Source organism: Entelurus aequoreus, linkage group LG21 (assembly GCF_033978785.1).
Source record: "Entelurus aequoreus isolate RoL-2023_Sb linkage group LG21, RoL_Eaeq_v1.1, whole genome shotgun sequence".
Taxonomy (NCBI): domain Eukaryota; kingdom Metazoa; phylum Chordata; class Actinopteri; order Syngnathiformes; family Syngnathidae; genus Entelurus; species Entelurus aequoreus.
The window spans coordinates 277,536-297,500 of NC_084751.1; the positions used below are offsets into that span (position 1 = coordinate 277,536).

Below are 19,965 nucleotides of genomic sequence, written 5' to 3' on the forward strand. Positions count from 1 at the left end.
AACGGCGTGGCGTGGCGTTGGGAGAGTGGCCGTGCCAGCAACCTGAGGGTTCCTGGTTTGATCCTCACCTTCTACCAACCTCGTCACGTCTGTTGTGTCCTTGAGCAAGACACTTCACCCCTGCTCCTGATGGGTCGTGGTTAGGGCCTTGCATGGCAGCTCCCGCCATCAATGTGTGAATGTGTGTGTGAATGTGGAAATAGTGTCAAAGCGCTTTGAGTACCTTGAAGGTAGAAAAGCGTTATACAAGTATAACCCATTTACCATTTGAATTTAGACCTCGCTTGCTGATGCTATGGTTGCATTGTAAGGGCTGGTCTCCTGAAGCTTCAGTAAAACTTGGCCAATTGCTATTCTGTCTTGGTGGTCCTTTTTACTCGACATATATGTCATCCTAAAGAACTTGGGATTGACTAGTGTTTTATTCTATGAGAGGAAAACTGGTCGCGCGCAACAGTACATACATAAAATATAATATCTACCGTTTTTGTATTTAGGGTATAAAGTGTACCACTAATACCACATTGAACACATCAAAATAAGCAACTGACCTTTGTCAGATGCTCATAATTATGAATTATGTAACAAAGGTTATTCAGTTACTCAGTAATTATTAACAATGACTGAGTATGTATTAATTACTGAGTAGAACTAGAACGTGTGATGGATGATATAGAAGAATTGTCCGACTGTTTTTGTGGCCATGAACGCTTCTCTGGCTAACCGACATAACATGTTTGTTTTGGTGACTATCTCATTTTGTTAGATAGTATATGTTTGTTGCTGATGTTGTTTTGGAATAGTTACGGTGGACAGTAATCAGGTTTGCTCCATTAAATGATTTTTGATGCCCTGCGCCTCTTTAGCTCAGGGCTGAACCGTCCAGTGTGTAACCATTGTTTGCTCCACACAGAGTATGAGACACTTATTGTCATCTCTCTGTATATATATATATATATATATATATATATATATATATATATATATATATATATATATATATATATATATATATATATATATATTTTTTTTTTTTTTTTTTTCAGGAAAATAGTTACTAATATTGTAAGAAAAAGTTATCTTACAAGAATCGTGTAGAAATATTTCAATAAATTTTTTATTTATTTTTTTAAAGTAAAAGTTGCCATTTGACATGATTAAAGTCAAACATATTGTGAAAACAAGTTTTAGGGGAATATTCTGAGCAAAATAAATGAAACAATATATAAGACAGAAGGTTAGTAATGTGAGGGGAAAAATGGTCAGGGTACAAGAATGATGCTTAATTCTACCAGCAGGGGTCACTGTAGTTTGTGCATACGGCCTGTGGCCTTCTTCCACTTTCTACCGCTTCCTTATTGTTCTCAATGTTATATTTAGCATTTCATGTGTTTTAGAAATGTAGTTACGTCCCCTTTCTACCACTTGTCCCCCACTCGGGCTAGTTTTTTCTTTTGTGAGAAAAATAACAAAATAAAAACATATATAACACACACTGACAATGATTTACCTGTGGTTATTATTGTTGTTGTCATTTTTCCAAACTAATGAAATCCCAAGTTAGTCCATCCATCAATTTTCTACCGCTTGTCCCACTCGGGGTCGCGGGGGGTGCTGGAGCCTATCTCAGCTGCATTCGAGCGAAAGGCGGGCTACACCCGGGACAAGTGGCCAGCTCATCGCAGGACCATCCCAAGTTAGTGTCACTTTTATTCTTTTATGAACTAACTGAACTTTGTATTTGTTTGATTTATTTTGACAGATTCTAGTATTTTAGGTCAGAGTGTCCATTCTTTTGAGGGCTGAAGTCTCCCACAATCACACCACATTCAATGTAATGAACTCCATCCCGCATACTATAACAATACGATACCAAGTGCAATATTTATCACAATATATTTAGTCTTTTCATATTTGTTTATAAAGTCAGGAAATATATCCCTGCACACAGGAGAACTTTAATAATTACCATTGTGTGCACTACTTACTATCTGATCGATACCCAAATTTGTAGTATTGGCCAAGACTTAGTATCCAAGCAGAAGAACAAGTGCTTATTACATTTGAAGAGAAGTGTAGATATAACATGCATGTTAAAACAGAAATCAAGCAGATATTAACAGTAAATGAACACGCAGAAGAATAATCCATTTTCTCTGCTTGTCTTTCATAATTTTGACAAAATAGAACGAGAAATGATACAATATGCATGCATTATCGTATGTATGAAATGCTTTTTTTAGTTTTTAAAAACGAAAGGCATTTTGTGTTAACTATAATGATATATTTAGAATTTTCTTATACATAACATTTTTTCATTGCTGTTTAGAACATTTGGAGGCAACAAGAAACTGCTTGGAGAACTGCGCTCCTATGCTATCACCATTCAGACCACCATCCAAGAGCCATGTCCACAGGACCCGTCCATTACGTGCATCATCCTCTGGTCCACCATCAGAGGCCCCTTGCCCTTCTGCTACAAGCCCTTCCCACAGATGGGTGAGTTCCAAACACTCTTCTTCTGCTTTTGTCTTTACACATTTTTTACTTTTGATTGACTAAAATGAACAACAGCTAATCCCACTGGAAAAGTATTTTCTTTACAGTGAAAACCTGTAATGTTTTGTATTGGGCCGTAATTGTAACATAAACATAAAATGTATCGTTCCAAATCGTGATGATTGTCGAAACGTATCAAACAACTCATTTAAATAATGTAGAATTAGGGGTGTCCCGTACAGTGCTTTTAGTTTTCCAGCCTTGAGTATTGGCCGACACCGATATTAATGCGATCCGATATCATCAGGAATCATACATAGGTGTATTGTTTGGTAGTGTAGAATGTTACAACAGGTTTGATCAAGTGAAATGAGTCGGAGAATACAGATAGCTATGAAATAAACTAACCTGTTTATTATTAACCGCCTGGAACGGACTTATGCTGTCTTTAAGTCTAAATTATTTTCTCTTATGCCCCCTAAGAAGAAGACATTCTCTGTCATGACTAAAAATAGTATAGAACAGGGGTGCCCATTACGTCAATCGCCAGCTACCGGTCGATCGCCAGCCAGGCATTAAAAAAATAGTCCTAAAAATAAGCGATCATTATTCTTCACCATGGCGTCACTTGATCGACATTCCGAGGATCTTGTGAGATGACACTGGCTGCTGCCAGCTCAGTATTAAGAGCCAAACGACCGACCGCACAGTTCCTGTCTTCACAATAAAAATGCTGCTCCATCTTGTGTGCACTAACAAAATAAGATAGCCAAGCTATGGAGTTTGCCCTCCGTTTATTTCTTGTCAAGTGTTGAAAAAGGAGTATGGAAGCTGGACAAATAAGATGCCAAAACCAAGCACTTCCATGTGGTATTGGACAGAAAAGAGGACTTTTTTTTCCTCCTCCACAATGTAACTTTGAAAATATGGAAGTTATCAGCACTACTGTGCATCCTGTCTGTGAATTCACAAACAAGGATGGGGGCGAGGGTCACCACTTTGTGAACAAATGCGTGAGCAAATTGTCCAACAGTTTAAGAACAACATTTCTCAACAAGCTTTTGCAAGGAATTTAGGGATTTCACCATCTACGGTCCGTGATATCATCAAAAGGTTCAGAGAATCTGGAGAAATCACTGCACGTATGATATTACGGACCTTTGATCCCTCAGGCGGTACTGCATCAAAAAGGGAGACCAGTGTGTAAAGGATATCACCACATGGGCTCAGGAACACTTCAGAAAACCCTGTCCGTAAATACAGTTTGTCGCTATATCTGTAAGTGCAAGTTAAAACTCTACTATACAAAGCCAAAGCCATTTATCAACAACACCCAGAAACCCTGCCTGCTTCGCTGGGCCCGAGCTCATCTAAGATGGACTGATGCAAAGTGGAAAAGTGTTTTGTGGTCTGACAAGTCCACATTTCAAATTGTTTTTGGAAACTGTGGACGTCGTGTCCTCCGGAACAAAGGGGAAAAGAACCATCCAGATTGTTATAGGGGCAAAGTTGAAAAGCCAGCATGTGTGATGGTATGGGGGTGTATTAGTGCCCGAGGCATGGGTAACTTACACATCTGTGAAGGCACCATTAATGCTGAAAGGTACATACAGGTTTTGGAGCAACATATGTTGCCGTCCAAACAACGTTATCATGGACGCCCCTGCTTTTTTCAGCAAGACAATGCCAAGCCACGTGTTACAACAGCGTGGCTTCATAGTAAAAGAGTGCGGGTACTAGACTGGCCTGCCTGTAGTGCAGACCTGTCTCCCATTGAAAATGTGTGGCGCATTATGAAGCCTAAAATACCACAATGGAGACCCCGGACTGTTGAACAACCTAAGCTGTACATCAAGCAAGAATGGGAAAGAATTCTACCTGAAAAGCTTCAAAAATGTGTCTCCTCAGTTCCCAAACGTTTACTGAGTGTTGTTAAAAGGAAAGGCCATGTAACACAGTGGTAAAAATGCCCCTGTGCCAACTTTTAGCAATTTGTTGCTGCCATTAAATTCTAAGTTAATGATTATTTGCAACAAAAAAAACAAGTTTCTCAGTTTGAACATTAAATATATTGTCTTTGCAGTCTATTCAATTGAATATAAGTTGAAATGGATTTGCAAATCATTGTATTCTGTTTTTATTTACGAATTACACAACGTGCCAACTTCACTGGTTTTGAGTTTTGTAGAAAAGAGGAGAAGAAATTAGAAAAGAGGAGAAGAAAGAAGAAAAGAGAAGAAGAAAGTAGCAAAGAGGAAAACAAAGAAGAATCACGAAAAGAGAAGAAAAGAGGAAGAGAAGAAAGAAAAAAAGAGGAGAATAAAGTAGCAGAGAGGAGAAGAAAGAAGAAAACAATTAAGAAATGAGAAGAAAGAAGAAAAGAGGAGCAGAAGAAAGAAGAAAATAATTGAGAAAAGAGGAAAAGAAAAGAGAATTGAAAAAGACAAGAAAGAAGAAAATAATTAAGAAAAAAGTAGAAAAGAGTAGAAGAAAATAATTAAGAAAAGAGAAGAAAGAATAAAAGAGAAGAGGAGTAAGAAAGAACAAAAAAGAGAAGAGAAGAAAGAAGACGAAAAAGAGAATAAATAATAAGAGAAGATGAAGAGGAGGAGAAATAAGAAAATAAAAAAGAGAAGAAAGAATAAAAAAAGTAAAGAGAGAATAAGAGAAGAAAGAATAAGAGGACAAAAAAGAATACAAAAAGAAAAGAGACGAAAATAGGAGGTGAAAGTACAAAAGAGGAGAAGAAAGAAGAAAATAATTAAGAAATGAGAAGAAAAAAGAAAGTAGAAAAGAGGAGAAGAAGAAAATAATTAAGAGAAGATAAGAAAGAACAAAAGAGGAAAGAAATAAGAGAAGAAAGAAAGAAGAGAAGAGAAGAAAGAATAAAAGAGGAGAAGAAAGATGAAAAGAGGAGAAGAAATAATACAATTATAAACTGAATGCAGCTGAGATAGGCTCCAGCACCCCCCGCGACCCCGAAAGGGACAAGCGGTAGAAAATGGATGGATGGAAGAAGGAAATAGGAAGAGAAGAGAAGAAAGAATAAAATAAACAATAAAAGAGGAAAAGGAAGAAGAAACGAGGAGAAGAAAGAATAAAAGAAGAGAGAATGAAAAAAGAAAGAATAAAAAAAGAAGAGGAAGAATAAAAGAGAAAAAAAGAATAAGAGGAGAAAAAAGGAGAAGAAAGAATTAAAGAGGAAAAGGACAAAGACTAATAAGTGTTAAAGACAAGTGGGGGGGTCTTGCTTTCTCTCTCATTGGTTGACCTGAGGGTGCCCCCCCCCCTCTCTCTCTGTCTCTCTCTATCACTTCTCCTTATAAGGACAGGCTCCGCCTTCAGTGATGGCGTCAGACTTATGGGGTATTGGCGTTTAGTCCTGGGGGACCGCAGGGCTGAGACTTCTTTCCTTTCTCCTCATCACTTTATCTCTCTTCTTGCCCTCCTCTCCCTGGCCCTCCCCCGGCATGGTCTTGAGGGACAGGAAGAGGATTATTGGCGCTTCTTGTCCCTGAGCGTGGTTTGAAGGTGAGAATAAAACCCGGATGGTCTCCAGAGAAGAACCCAGGTGGCTTGCTGGGATGTTTCAGGACCTCCTCCCTCCAGGGGCCCTAGCCGGCCTGAAGGAGGAGCCGGCAGCGGGACGCTCCTGGATGCACGGCGGCGGCGTGCTGGACGCCAACTCGGCAGCTCACAGGTAAGAAGAACCTGCGGCCCCAAGGGATTGTGGGACATGAAGTCCTGGTGGACAAAAACTTATTTGGTGAAGAAAACCAAACTGGGAATTTGACCCAAACTTAAAAATAATCTTTGAAATATTTCCATGAGATTTTATTGAATTACTTATTAATATGATTATGATGATTATTATTTCTATTATGATGATTATTCTTATTATTATTATTTATATGATTATTATTATTACTATGATTATTATTTTAAATACGATTATTACTATTATTATCATTATTACTATTATGATTATTACTGTGATTGTTATTATTACTATTATTATTGTTATTATTATTACTATTATGATGATTATTATTACTATTATGATTATTATGATGATGATTATCATTACTATTATTATTATTATGAGTATTACTATTATGATTATTACTTTTATTATTACTATTATGATTATTATTTTATTAACATCTTTACTTCCAACACACGTGACATAAACATTTGATCTTCTTTGAAAACAATGGAGATAAGAGTTTCTTTGAAACTACAAATATAGTCAACTATTATTATTATATTATTTTTATTACTATTATGATCATGATGATGATCATTATTATTACTATTATGATGATGATTATTATTATTATGAGTATTCTTATTCTTTTTATTATTATTACTATTATTATTGTATTGACATATTTACTTCCAACACACGTGAAATAAACATCCGATATTCTTTGAAAACATGGAGATAAGAGTTTCTTTCAACCTGCAAGTATAGTCAACTATAACTATTATATTATGATGATGATTATTGTTATTATTATTATTACTATTATGATTTTTGTTATGATCATTACTATGATGATGATGATGATGATTATTACTATTATGATTATTATTTTGACATATTTACTTCCAACACACGTGAAATAAACATTTGATCTTCCTTGAAAACATGGAGGTAAGGGTTTATTTCAACCTGCAAATATAGACAACTATTATTGTTATTATTACTATTGTGATCATTTTTGTTATTATTACTATTATGATGATGGTGGTTGTTATTATTACTATTATGATGATGATTATTATTATTACTATTATGATGATTATTAATATTGTATATGATGTATTCTCATGAAAGTACATTTCAATGAGTTGAATATGCAAATCATCTTTTAAACAAGAAATGAATGAATTTGAGAACAAATCTACTTGAACTAATTTCCTCTTAAAGATGAATTTATGATTATTATGTCATGTTATTTTATTTGTGTTATTTACGCCGCTTGAATGTTTTTTTAGTTGACATGTATCTTGTATTAATTGTCATTGATGCAGTTTTATATTAGTAGCATTCAATTTATACTTGATTATATCATTTTATTATACTTGTAGTATATTTTGTTCAATTATTATAGTTATACTTTATTTTATTATTGTATTATACTTTATTATATAATTGTATTATAGTTGTAGTATAATGTATTCAATTATTATAGTTATACTTAATTATATCATTGTATTATACTTGTACATTATTATATCATTTTATTATAGTTATACTTGATTATATAATTTTATTATACTTTCTTATATCATGTTATTATACTTTATTATCATTGTATTAGTTATACTTGATTCTATATTTGTTGTTTTATATATGAGGTTATTATATGTATATTACATCATTCTATTAAAGTTATAGTATATTATATCATTCTACCATATTTATTCTTTATTACGGGATTTTAATTACAGTCATATGTAATTTTATAATTATAGTTTGCATTTGAAAATTGTGTAAATTCAACAAAATATAGGAAAATTATTTAATCAAAAATAATTCACAATATCAACTGTTTAAAAGTGTTCTCTTTAAATGTATCACATAATGTGTATGTGTGTATATATACTGTGTATATATATATATATATATATATATATATATACATACATAATGTGTGTGTGTGTGTGTGTGTGTGTGTGTGTGTGTGTGTGTGTGTGTGTGTGTGTGTGTGTGTGTGTGTGTGTGTGTAGCGGGGCGGCGTTATCGAGAGCTCACTTTGAGAAGCAGCCTCCGTCCAATCTGAGAAAGTCCAACTTCTTCCACTTTGTGTTGGCGCTGTACGACCGCCAAGGCCAACCTGTGGAAATTGAACGCACGGCTTATGTGGACTTTGTGGAAAAGGAGAAGGTAGAAAGCAAACACACCTTTACTGCACTTGAAGGAAGCAAACATGCAGGAATGTGCTGATGTTTGTGTTTTTGTTTTGTCTTGTTTTAGGAACCAACGACAGAAAAAAGCAATAATGGAATTCATTACAAACTCCAACTTCTTTACAGTAGTGGTGAGTTTCATTCGTTCCCCTGCACTGCCTGCATTTTACTCTCTAAACGTGTGTGTGTGTGTGTGTGTGTGTGTGTGTGTGTGTGTGTGTGTGTGTGTGTGTGTGTGTGTGTGTGTGTGTGTGTGTGTGTGTGTGTGTGTGTGTGTGTGTGTGTGTGTGTGTGTGTGTGTGTGTGTGTGTGTGTGTGTGTGTGTGTGTGTGTGTGTGTGTGTGTGTGTGTGTGTGCAGGGGTGAGGACAGAGCAGGACTTGTACATCCGACTCATTGATTCAATGAGTAAACAGGTGAGATATTGATCATTGATGATTTTGATAACATATATACACATGTTTACATATATACACACACATGTATACATATACACACATAATTAGTCTGCTGACGTATGCAGTAACATATTGTTGTCATTTTCCATTATATTATTTTGTCACAGTTATGAGGGAGAAGTGGTAGAAAATTCATTATTAATCTACTTGTTCATTTACTCTTAATATCTGCTTTCTTTATCTTTTAACATGTTCAATCTACACTTCTGTTAAAATGTAATAATCACTTATCCTTCTGTTGTTTGGATGATTAGTTTAAAACCCAAAACCAGTGAAGTTGGCACATTGTGTAATTCGTAAATAAAAACAGAATACAATGATTTGCAAATCCTTTTCAACGTATATTTAATTGAATAGACTGCAAAGACAAGATATTTAACGTTCGAACTGAGAAACTTAGTTTTTTTGGAAAATAATCATTAACTTAGAACTTAGTGTGTTAGCACGTGCATGTCAGTGTGTTAACATGTTCTTATTTACATGCATGTCAGTGTGTTAACATGTTCTTATTTACATGCATGTCAGTGTGTTAACATGTTCTTATTTACATGCATGTCAGTGTGTTAACATGTTCTTATTTACATACATGTCAGTGTGTTAGCATGTTTCAAAACATGCACATTATATTGATTGGAGACTAATTAATCAATACCATGCAATGAAGGACTTTACGTGTACATTGTATCATACCTCATATGTACATTGTATCATCTTTTACATGTTTCTTTTATCCTATTTTTATGTACATCGTATCCTTGACTTTCTCAGATTGAATGTTTATTTTATCCTATTTTTAGGTTTATGACAATACAGTACAATATGTAATAACACGTTTACGACAATACAGGGCAATATGTAATAACGAGTTTATGACAATACAGTGCAATACGTAATAACACACTTATGACAATACAGTGCACTACGTAATAAAACGTTTATGACAATACAATACGTTTATTGTTTATATTGTACTGTACTGTTTATATTCAACTGTACTGTTTCATTGTAGTGTACTGTTTTATTGTACTATATTGTGTCATTGTACTGTACTGTTTATATTCAAATGTACTGCTTCAAGATGTTGTCTCGTTTGTTGTTCTTGTGTTGGGAAGAAGTTGTGAGAAAACCCGACAATAAAAACATCTTTCAATCTTCAGCCGATCATCTATGAAGGTCAAGACAAGAACCCAGAGATGTGCCGAGTTCTGCTCACTCATGAGATCATGTGCAGGTAACACACACACACACACACACACACACACACACACACACACACACACACACGGTAGATATGTGTTGTGTTGTTGAATGTGTTTAAGATGACGTCAACAACAACAACACTGTTTGTGTTGTCAGTCGCTGCTGTGATAAAAAAAGCTGTGGAAACCGAAACGAGACACCGTCAGATCCTGTTGTCATCGACAGGTATTGCACACACACACACACACACGCAAATATACACATACACACACAGTACTGTAGTTAAGTTTATTTTACCTCAATTGTACTTTACTTTAGTGTAGTTTAATTGAGTTTAATTGACTTTATTTTACTTACATTACTTTAGTTAGCTTAGTTTTGTTTCATTGAGTTGACTTTAGTGTAGTTTGATTTAGTTTGTTCTACTTTAATTTACTTTACTCTCGTTTAATTTAGTTTGCCGCAGTTTACTTAATTTATTTTACTTTGATTTTGTTTACGTTACTTGAATTAAGTGTAGTTTACTATATTTTACCTAATTTACTTTACTCTAGTTTACTTTAGGTAATTTACTTTAGTTTACTCTAGTTTACTTTACTTTGCCGTAGTTAACTTGATTTACTTTACTTTGATTTTGGTTGATATACTTCAATTAAGTTTACTTTACTTTAATTTACTTTAAGTGTAGTTTATGTTACATAAATTAACTCTAGTTTACTTATTTTTACTTTAGTTGACATTATTCTAGTTGACTTTGCTTAACTTACTTTAGTTGACTTTACTTTAGTTTACTGTCCTTATTTTACTTGACTTACTTTACTCTAGTTTATTTTGCTTCATTTACTTTAACTAAGTGTAGTTTACTTTAACTAAATGTAGTTTAGTTTACTTTACTTCATTTACTTTAGTTGACTTTATCCTAGTTTACTTGATTTACTCTACTTTACTTGATTTACTTTAGTTGACTTTACTCTAGTTTACTTTACTTGATTTACTTTACTCTAGTTTACTTAATTTACTTGAGTTTACTTTAGTTTACTTTACTCTGGTTTACTTTAATGTACTTTAACTAAGTGTAGTTTACTTTTATTTATTTTACTTTACTCTAGTGTACTTTACTTAATTTACTTTAGTTTGCTTTACTCTAGTTTACTTTAATTTACTTTGCCATATTTTACTTGATTTACTTTGATTTTGGTTACTTTACTTTAACTAAGTGTAGTTTACTTTAATTTACTACAACTAAGTGTAGTTTACTTTGATTTATTTTACTTTACTCTAGTTTACTTTACTTAAAACCTTAGTTTACTTTACTCTAGTTTACTTTACTTAATTTACTTTAGTTTACTTTACTCTTGTTTACTTTAATTTACTTTAAGTAAGTGTAGTTTACTTTACTTTAATTTCATTTACTTTAGTTTACTTTACTCGTGTATACTTTAATTTACTTTAACTAAGTGTAGTTTACGTTACTTTAATTTACTTTACTTTTCTTTACTCTCGTTTACTTTAATTTACTTTAACTAAGTGTAGTTTACTTTACTTAATTTACTTTAGTTTACTTTACTCTAGTTTACTTCATTTACTTTAGTTTACTCGAGTTTACTTTACTGTAATTTACTTTAACTAAGTGTAGTTTACTTTAATGTACTTTACTGTTGTTTACTTTACTTAATTTACTTTAGTTACTTTTGGTTTACTTTGATTTACTTTACTTTACCTTACTTGACTGACTTAAATTGACCGTACTTTATTTGAGTTTACTTAACTTTATTTAACTTAATTTAACTTGATGTGACTTTATTTAACTTTGTTCAACTTTATTTAACTTTATTTAACTGTCTTTAACTTTATTGGACTTTATTTAACTTTATTTGTCTCTATTTGACTTTATTTGACTTTGTAACTTTGTTCAGCTTTGTTCAACATTATTTGACTTTGTGTAACTTTGTTCAACGTTATTTGACTTTATTTGACTTGAGTTGAAAGGTGAAGACGAGGTTCTGAGGCTGGAACAGGTTTCCATTGGTCTTGTCAGTGATTTGCCGTCCTTGAAGTCAAGTCACTTTTGTAAACGCCAAGTCAAATCCCAACTCAAGTCTACGTTCATTGTTCAGGTTTGTGATTGGTCTGCTGCTAACCCCGCTCCCTGTTCATGGACACGCTAATCTCGTGACTAGAACATGCTGACTTGAATAATCGAGTTGTTTGGTACTTATCCCGCATCTTCAGCACTTGCTAGGTTAAGCCAGATCACACAAAAGAGATCCAGGATAACTTCAACTTAATTGGAGATCCAAACCTCAGGACTAGAGGCACGTTCCCTTTTGTTGGAGAAGTGATTGCTTCTTCTTCTCCTCTCTGATTGAATTCCCAACAAACTACTCATCTTTTTGTTGTATGAACAACTTGTAATGTTTCTACAAAAACACACAAGCCTGTGTGCTGTTGGACGTCACAAATATTACACCACCATGTCTGCTTCCAGGTTCTTCCTCAAGTTCTTCCTCAAGTGTAACCAGAACTGTTTGAAAAATGCTGGGAACCCACGAGACATGAGGAGGTTCCAGGTAACGTTTTTCTCTCACTTGCACATTTCATGTCATTGCACACACCCGTTTGAAAGTGAAGTTCATCTTTTTGATGCTGGGAGTGAACTCAGATCTTCTATTTGGCTTCTGCTTCTGTGACATGGACGTCCATGTCCTCCAAGGGAAGTACGTGAACGTTTATGTCCTCCAAGTGAAGGACGTGAACGTTTATGTCCTCCAAGTGAAGGACGTGAACGTTTATGTCCTCCAAGTGAAGGACATGAACGTCAAAGTCCTCCAAGTGAAGGACATGGACGTCCATGTCTTCTAAGTGAAGGACATGAATGTCTTTGTCCTCCAAGTGAAGGACATGAACGTCCATGTCCTCCAAGTGAAGGACGTGAACGTTTATGTCTTCCAAGTGAAGGACGTGAACTTCAAAGTCCTCCAAGTGAAGGACGTGAACTTCAAAGTCCTCCAAGTGAAGGACATGAACGTCCATGTCCTCCAAGTGAAGGACATGAACGTCCATGTCCTCCAAGTGAAGGACATGAACTTCAAAGTCCTCCAAGTGAAGGACATGAACGTCCATGTCTTCTAAGTGAAGGACATGAACGTCCATGTCCTCCAAGTGAAGGACATGAACTTCAAAGTCCTCCAAGTGAAGGACATGAACGTCCATGTCTTCTAAGTTAAGGACATGAATGTCTTTGTCCTCCAAGTGAAGGACATGAACATCCATGTCCTCCAAGTAAGGGACATCAACGTCCATGTCCTCCAAGTGAAGGACATGAACGTTCATGTCCTCCAAGTGAAGGACATGAACGTCCATGTCCTCCAAGTGAAGGACATGAACGTCCATGTCCTCCAAGTGAAGGACATGAACGTCCATGTCCTCCAAGTGAAGGACATGAACGTCCATGTCCTCCAAGTGAAGGACGTGAACGTTCATGTCCTCCAAGTGAAGGACGTGAACGTCAAAGTCCTCCAAGTGAAGGACGTGAACGTCAAAGTCCTCCAAGTGAAGGACGTGAACGTCAAAGTCCTCCAAGTGAAGGACGTGAACGTCCATGTCGTCCAAGTGCCGGACATGAACGTCCATGTCCTCCAAGTGAAGGACATGAACGTCCATGTCTTCTAAGTGAAGGACATGAACGTCCATGTCCTCCAAGTGAAGGACATGAACTTCAAAGTCCTCCAAGTGAAGGACATGAACGTCCATGTCTTCTAAGTTAAGGACATGAATGTCTTTGTCCTTCAAGTGAAGGACATGAACGTCCATGTCTTCTAAGTTAAGGACATGAATGTCTTTGTCCTCCAAGTGAAAGACGTGAACGTCCATGTCGTCCAAGTGCCGGACATGAACGTCCATGTCTTCTAAGTGAAGGACATGAACGTCCATGTCCTCCAAGTGAAGGACATGAACGTCCATGTCCTCCAAGTGAAGGACATGAACTTCAAAGTCCTCCAAGTGAAGGACATGAACGTCCATGTCTTCTAAGTGAAGGACATGAACGTCCATGTCTTCTAAGTGAAGGACATGAACGTCCATGTCCTCCAAGTGAAGGACATGAACTTCAAAGTCCTCCAAGTGAAGGACATGAACGTCCATGTCTTCTAAGTTAAGGACATGAATGTCTTTGTCCTCCAAGTGAAGGACATGAACATCCATGTCCTCCAAGTAAGGGACATCAACGTCCATGTCCTCCAAGTGAAGGACATGAACGTCCATGTCCTCCAAGTGAAGGACATGAACGTCCATGTCCTCCAAGTGAAGGACATGAACGTCCATGTCCTCCAAGTGAAGGACATGAACGTCCATGTCCTCCAAGTGAAGGACGTGAACGTCCATGTCCTCCAAGTGAAGGACGTGAACGTTCATGTCCTCCAAGTGAAGGACGTGAACGTCAAAGTCCTCCAAGTGAAGGACGTGAACGTCAAAGTCCTCCAAGTGAAGGACGTGAACGTCAAAGTCCTCCAAGTGAAGGACGTGAACGTCCATGTCGTCCAAGTGCCGGACATGAACGTCCATGTCCTCCAAGTGAAGGACATGAACGTCCATGTCTTCTAAGTGAAGGACATGAACGTCCATGTCCTCCAAGTGAAGGACATGAACTTCAAAGTCCTCCAAGTGAAGGACATGAACGTCCATGTCTTCTAAGTTAAGGACATGAATGTCTTTGTCCTTCAAGTGAAGGACATGAACGTCCATGTCTTCTAAGTTAAGGACATGAATGTCTTTGTCCTCCAAGTGAAAGACGTGAACGTCCATGTCGTCCAAGTGCCGGACATGAACGTCCATGTCCTCCAAGTGAAGGACATGAACGTCCATGTCTTCTAAGTGAAGGACATGAACGTCCATGTCCTCCAAGTGAAGGACATGAACTTCAAAGTCCTCCAAGTGAAGGACATGAACGTCCATGTCTTCTAAGTTAAGGACATGAATGTCTTTGTCCTTCAAGTGAAGGACATGAACGTCCATGTCTTCTAAGTTAAGGACATGAATGTCTTTGTCCTCCAAGTGAAAGACGTGAACGTCCATGTCGTCCAAGTGCCGGACATGAACGTCCATGTCCTCCAAGTGAAGGACATGAACGTCCATGTCTTCTAAGTGAAGGACATGAACGTCCATGTCCTCCAAGTGAAGGACATGAACTTCAAAGTCCTCCAAGTGAAGGACATGAACGTCCATGTCTTCTAAGTTAAGGACATGAATGTCTTTGTCCTTCAAGTGAAGGACATGAACGTCCATGTCTTCTAAGTTAAGGACATGAATGTCTTTGTCCTCCAAGTGAAGGACGTGAACGTCCATGTCCTCCAAGTGAAGGACGTGAACGTCCATGTCCTCCAAGTGAAGGACGTGAACGTCAAAGTCCTCCAAGTGAAGGACGTGAACGTCAAAGTCCTCCAAGTGAAGGACGTGAACGTCAAAGTCCTCCAAGTGAAGGACGTAAACGTCAAAGTCCTCCAAGTGAAGGACGTGAACGTCCATGTCGTCCAAGTGCCGGACGTGAACGTCCATGTCGTCCAAGTGCCGGACATGAACGTCCATGTCGTCCAAGTGCCGGACATGAACGTCCATGTCGTCCAAGTGCCGGACATGAACGTCCATGTCGTCCAAGTGCCGGACATGGACGTCCATGTCCTCCAAGAGACGGACATAGACGTCCATGTCCTCCAAGAGACGGATATGGACGTCCATGTCCTCCAAGAGACGGACATGGACGTCCATGTCCTCCAAGTGAAGGACATGAACGTCAAAGTCCTCCAAGTGAAGGACATGAACGTCCATGTCCTCCAAGTGAAGGACATGAACGTCCATGTCCTCCAAGTGAAGGACATGAACGTCCATGTCCTCCAAGTGAAGGACATGAACGTCCATGTCCTCCAAGTGAAGGACATGAACGTCCATGTCCTCCAAGTGAAGGACATGAACGTCCATGTCCTCCAAGTGAAGGACATGGACGTCCATGTCCTCCAAGTGAAGACACTTTTCCAGCAAGCTCCTCGGGACAATAGAGCAGAAAAAGTGTAGCAAGTAAGAACAAGTCCAAACACAAAGCTGGCCGAAGGAGAACCAGACGGGCAGCAAAGCAACCAGGAGAGCAAAAACATGATGAAGGAACAAAGTCACTCTAGCTAGTCCAAGGCAAGAATGTTGTGTTGGCGTCCACACGTGGCAATCTACAAATAAATGAAGCCACCAATCGCCGACGCCGGCTGACTCAGCCACACTCCGCAAGTGTCAGCTTCTACATAAGGAGCAGAACCATGAAGCAGTGAGCAGCTGAATAGTTCCTCTGCTGTGTGTGAGGGGAACCAGCACAAGACTGGAACATGCTGACTTGACTCACCAACTTGTTTGCTAGTAGGACTAATCCCACGTCTTCAATCTTTGCCCGAGTAACAAAAAGAGATCCTGGATAAGTTCAACTTCATTCCAAGAATGAACCTCAGGACTGAGTCATCATCCAGAACAACACAAATCCATTTTGCACCCGCAGGTGGTCGTGTGCACCACCGTCAACGTCGACGGACATGTTCTTGCCGTCTCCGACAACATGTTTGTACACAACAACTCCAAACATGGCCGCCGAGCTCGACGATTGGACCCATCTGAAGGTAGGAACATTGCCACGTTTACAACCATCTCCACAGGGGAACCCTGCCAAAACTCATCAGTGGTAGAAATGACCTCATTACTAAGTAGAACCTAAGCACTAAGTGGAGCCTCATCACTTAGAACCTCATGACATAGTGGAACCTCATCACTCAGTAGAACCTCATCACTCAGTAAAACCTCATGACTCAGTGGAGCCTCATGACTCAGTAGAACCTCATGACTCAGTGGAGCCTCATGACTCAGTGGAACCTCATCACTCAGTAGAACCTCATCACTCAGTAGAACCTCATGACTCAGTGGAGCCTCATGACTCAGTGGAACCTCATCACTCAGTAGAACCTCATCACTCAGTAGAACCTCATGACTCAGTGGAGCCTCATGACTCAGTGGAACCTCATCACTCAGTAGAACCTCATCACTCAGTAGAACCTCATGACTCAGTGGAGCCTCATGACTCAGTGGAACCTCATCACTCAGTAGAACCTCATCACTCAGTGGAGCCTCATGACTCAGTGGAGCCTCATCACTCAGTAGAACCTCATGACTCAGTGGAACTTCATGACTCAGTAGAACCTCATGACTCAGTGGCGCCTCATCACTCAGTAGAACCTAAGCACTCAGTGGAACCTCATCACTCAGTAGAACCTCATGACTCAGTGGAACCTCATCACTCAGTGGAACCTCATGACTCAGTGAAGCCTCATCACTCAGTGGAATCTCATCTCTCAGTAGAACCTCATGACTTAGTGGAACCTCATCACTCAGTAGAACCTCATGACTCAGTGGAACTTCATCACTCAGTAGAACCTCATGACTCAGTGGAGCCTCATCACTCATTAGAACCTAAGCACTCAGTGAAGCCTCATCACTCAGTGGAACCTCATCACTCAGTAGAACCTCATGACTCAGTGAAGCCTCATCACTCAGTGGAACCTCATCACTCAGTAGAACCTCACTACTAAGTAGAAAACAAGCACCCAGTGGAACCTCATCAGTCAATAGGACCTCATGACTCTGTGGAACCTCATCACTCAGTAGGACCTCATGATTCAGTGGAACCTCATTACCAAGTAGAACCTAAGCGCTCATTGGAACCTCATCATTCAGTAGGACCTCATGACTCATTGGAACCTCATCATTCAGTAGGACCTCATTACTCAGTAGGACCTCATGACTCCCTGGAACCTCATCACTCAGTAGGACCTCATGACACAATGAAACCTCATCACTCAGTAGGACCTAAGCACTCAGTAGAACCTCTTGACTCAGTAGGACCCCAAGCGTCTCTTGCAAGAAAAGTGTGTGCACAGGAGAAAGAAAGAAGACACTTGAATGACAAGAGAAGTTGTTTGATTGACGTCCAAGTTTGTGGTCCAGCAGCAGCAAGTCCTTGCATCAAAGCCATCAGTCCCAGTGAGGGATGGACCACAGGCGGAGCAACACTCATCCTCATTGGAGATCACTTCTTTGATGGCCTTCAGGTGCTCTTTGGGAGCATGTTGGTGTGGAGCGAGGTAAGCACACTTATACACTGTCAACATGTTGTATCAAGTATGCACTCCATCTGAATTTGTATGAAGTATGCACTCCATCTGACTTTGTATGAAGTATGCACTCCATCTGACTTTGTATGAAGTATGCACTCCATCTGGCGTTGGATGAAGTATGCACTCCATCTGACTTTGTATGAAGTATGCACTCCATCTGACTTTGTATGAAGTATGCACTCCATTTGGCATTGTATGAAGTATGCACTCTATCTGACTTTGTATGAAGTATGCACTCCATCTGACTTTGTATGAAGTATGCACTCCATCTGGCGTTGGATGAAGTATGCACTCCATCTGACTTTGTATGAAGTATGCACTCCATCTGACTCTGTATGAAGTATGCACTCCATTTGGCGTTGTATGAAGTATGCACTCCATCTGACTTTGTATGAAGTATGCAATCCATCTGACTTTGTGTAAAGTATGCACTCCATCTGACTTTGTGTGAAGTATGCACTCCACCTTACATTTTATGAAGTATGCAATCCATCTGGCTTTGTATGAAGTATGCAATCCATCTGACTTTGTGTGAAGTATGCACTCCATCTGACTTTGTGTGAAGTATGCACTCCACCTTACATTTTATGAAGTATGTAATCCATCTGGCTTTGTATGCATTCCATATGTCCAGATCATCACACACATATATGAACATGTTGTATGAAGTATGCACTCCATGTCCAGATCATCACACACATATGAACATGTATGAAGTATGCGCTCCATGTCCAGATGATCACACAAACATATTATGTTGTATGAGGTATGCACTCCAGATCATCACATCACATATATGAACGGCGTGGCGAAGTTGGTAGAGTGGCCGTGCCAGCAATCGGAGGGTTGCTGGTTACTGGGGTTCAATCCCCACCTTCTACCATCCTAGTCATGTCCGTTGTGTCCTTGGGCAAGACACTTCACCCTTGCTCCTGATGGCTGCTGGTTAGCGCCTTGCATGGCAGCTCCCGCCATCAGTGTGTGAATGTGTGTGTGAATGGGTGGATGTGGCAATACTGACAAAGCGCTTTGAGTACCTTGAAGGTAGAAAAGCGCTATACAAATGTAACCCATTTATCATTTATTTGTTTATAACATGTATGAAGTATGCACTCCATGTCAAACTCATCACCCACATATATGAACATGTATGAAGTATGCACTCCATGTCAAACTCATCACACACATATATGCACATGTATGAAGTATGCACTCCATGTCCAACTCATCACACACATATATGAACATGTATGAAGTATACACTCCATGTCCAACTCATCACACACATATATGAACATGTATGAAGTATGCACTCCATGTCCAACTCATCACACACATATATGAACATGTAGGAAGTATGCACTCCATGTCCAACTCATCACACACATATATGAACATGTAGGAAGTATGCACTCCATGTCCAACTCATCACACACATATATGAACATGTAGGAAGTATGCACTCCATGTCCAACTCATCACACACATATATGAACATGTAGGAAGTATGCACTCCATGTCCAACTCATCACACACATATATGAACATGTAGGAAGTATGCACTCCATGTCCAACTCATCACACACATATATGAACATGTAGGAAGTATGCACTCCATGTCCAACTCATCACACACATATATGAACATGTAGGAAGTATGCACTCCATGTCCAACTCATCACACACATATAT

At 38.4% G+C, this 19,965-nt stretch overlaps 1 protein-coding gene across 1 annotated transcript in view; it reads left to right on the forward strand.

Moving 5' to 3' along the window:
* Nucleotides 1–4,167: 4,167 nt before the first annotated feature.
* Nucleotides 4,168–19,965, forward strand: part of LOC133638817 (transcription factor COE3-like) — a 26,854-nt gene continuing 11,056 nt past the window's right edge. Inside the window, exons 1-9 of the mRNA XM_062031793.1 lie at nt 4,168–6,199; nt 8,236–8,392; nt 8,483–8,546; nt 8,775–8,830; nt 10,030–10,103; nt 10,229–10,297; nt 12,561–12,642; nt 16,608–16,725; nt 18,107–18,240. Coding sequence (XP_061887777.1) covers nt 6,048–6,199; nt 8,236–8,392; nt 8,483–8,546; nt 8,775–8,830; nt 10,030–10,103; nt 10,229–10,297; nt 12,561–12,642; nt 16,608–16,725; nt 18,107–18,240 — 906 coding nt within the window. The 5' untranslated portion in view covers nt 4,168–6,047. The remainder of the gene's footprint in view (nt 6,200–8,235; nt 8,393–8,482; nt 8,547–8,774; nt 8,831–10,029; nt 10,104–10,228; nt 10,298–12,560; nt 12,643–16,607; nt 16,726–18,106; nt 18,241–19,965) is intronic.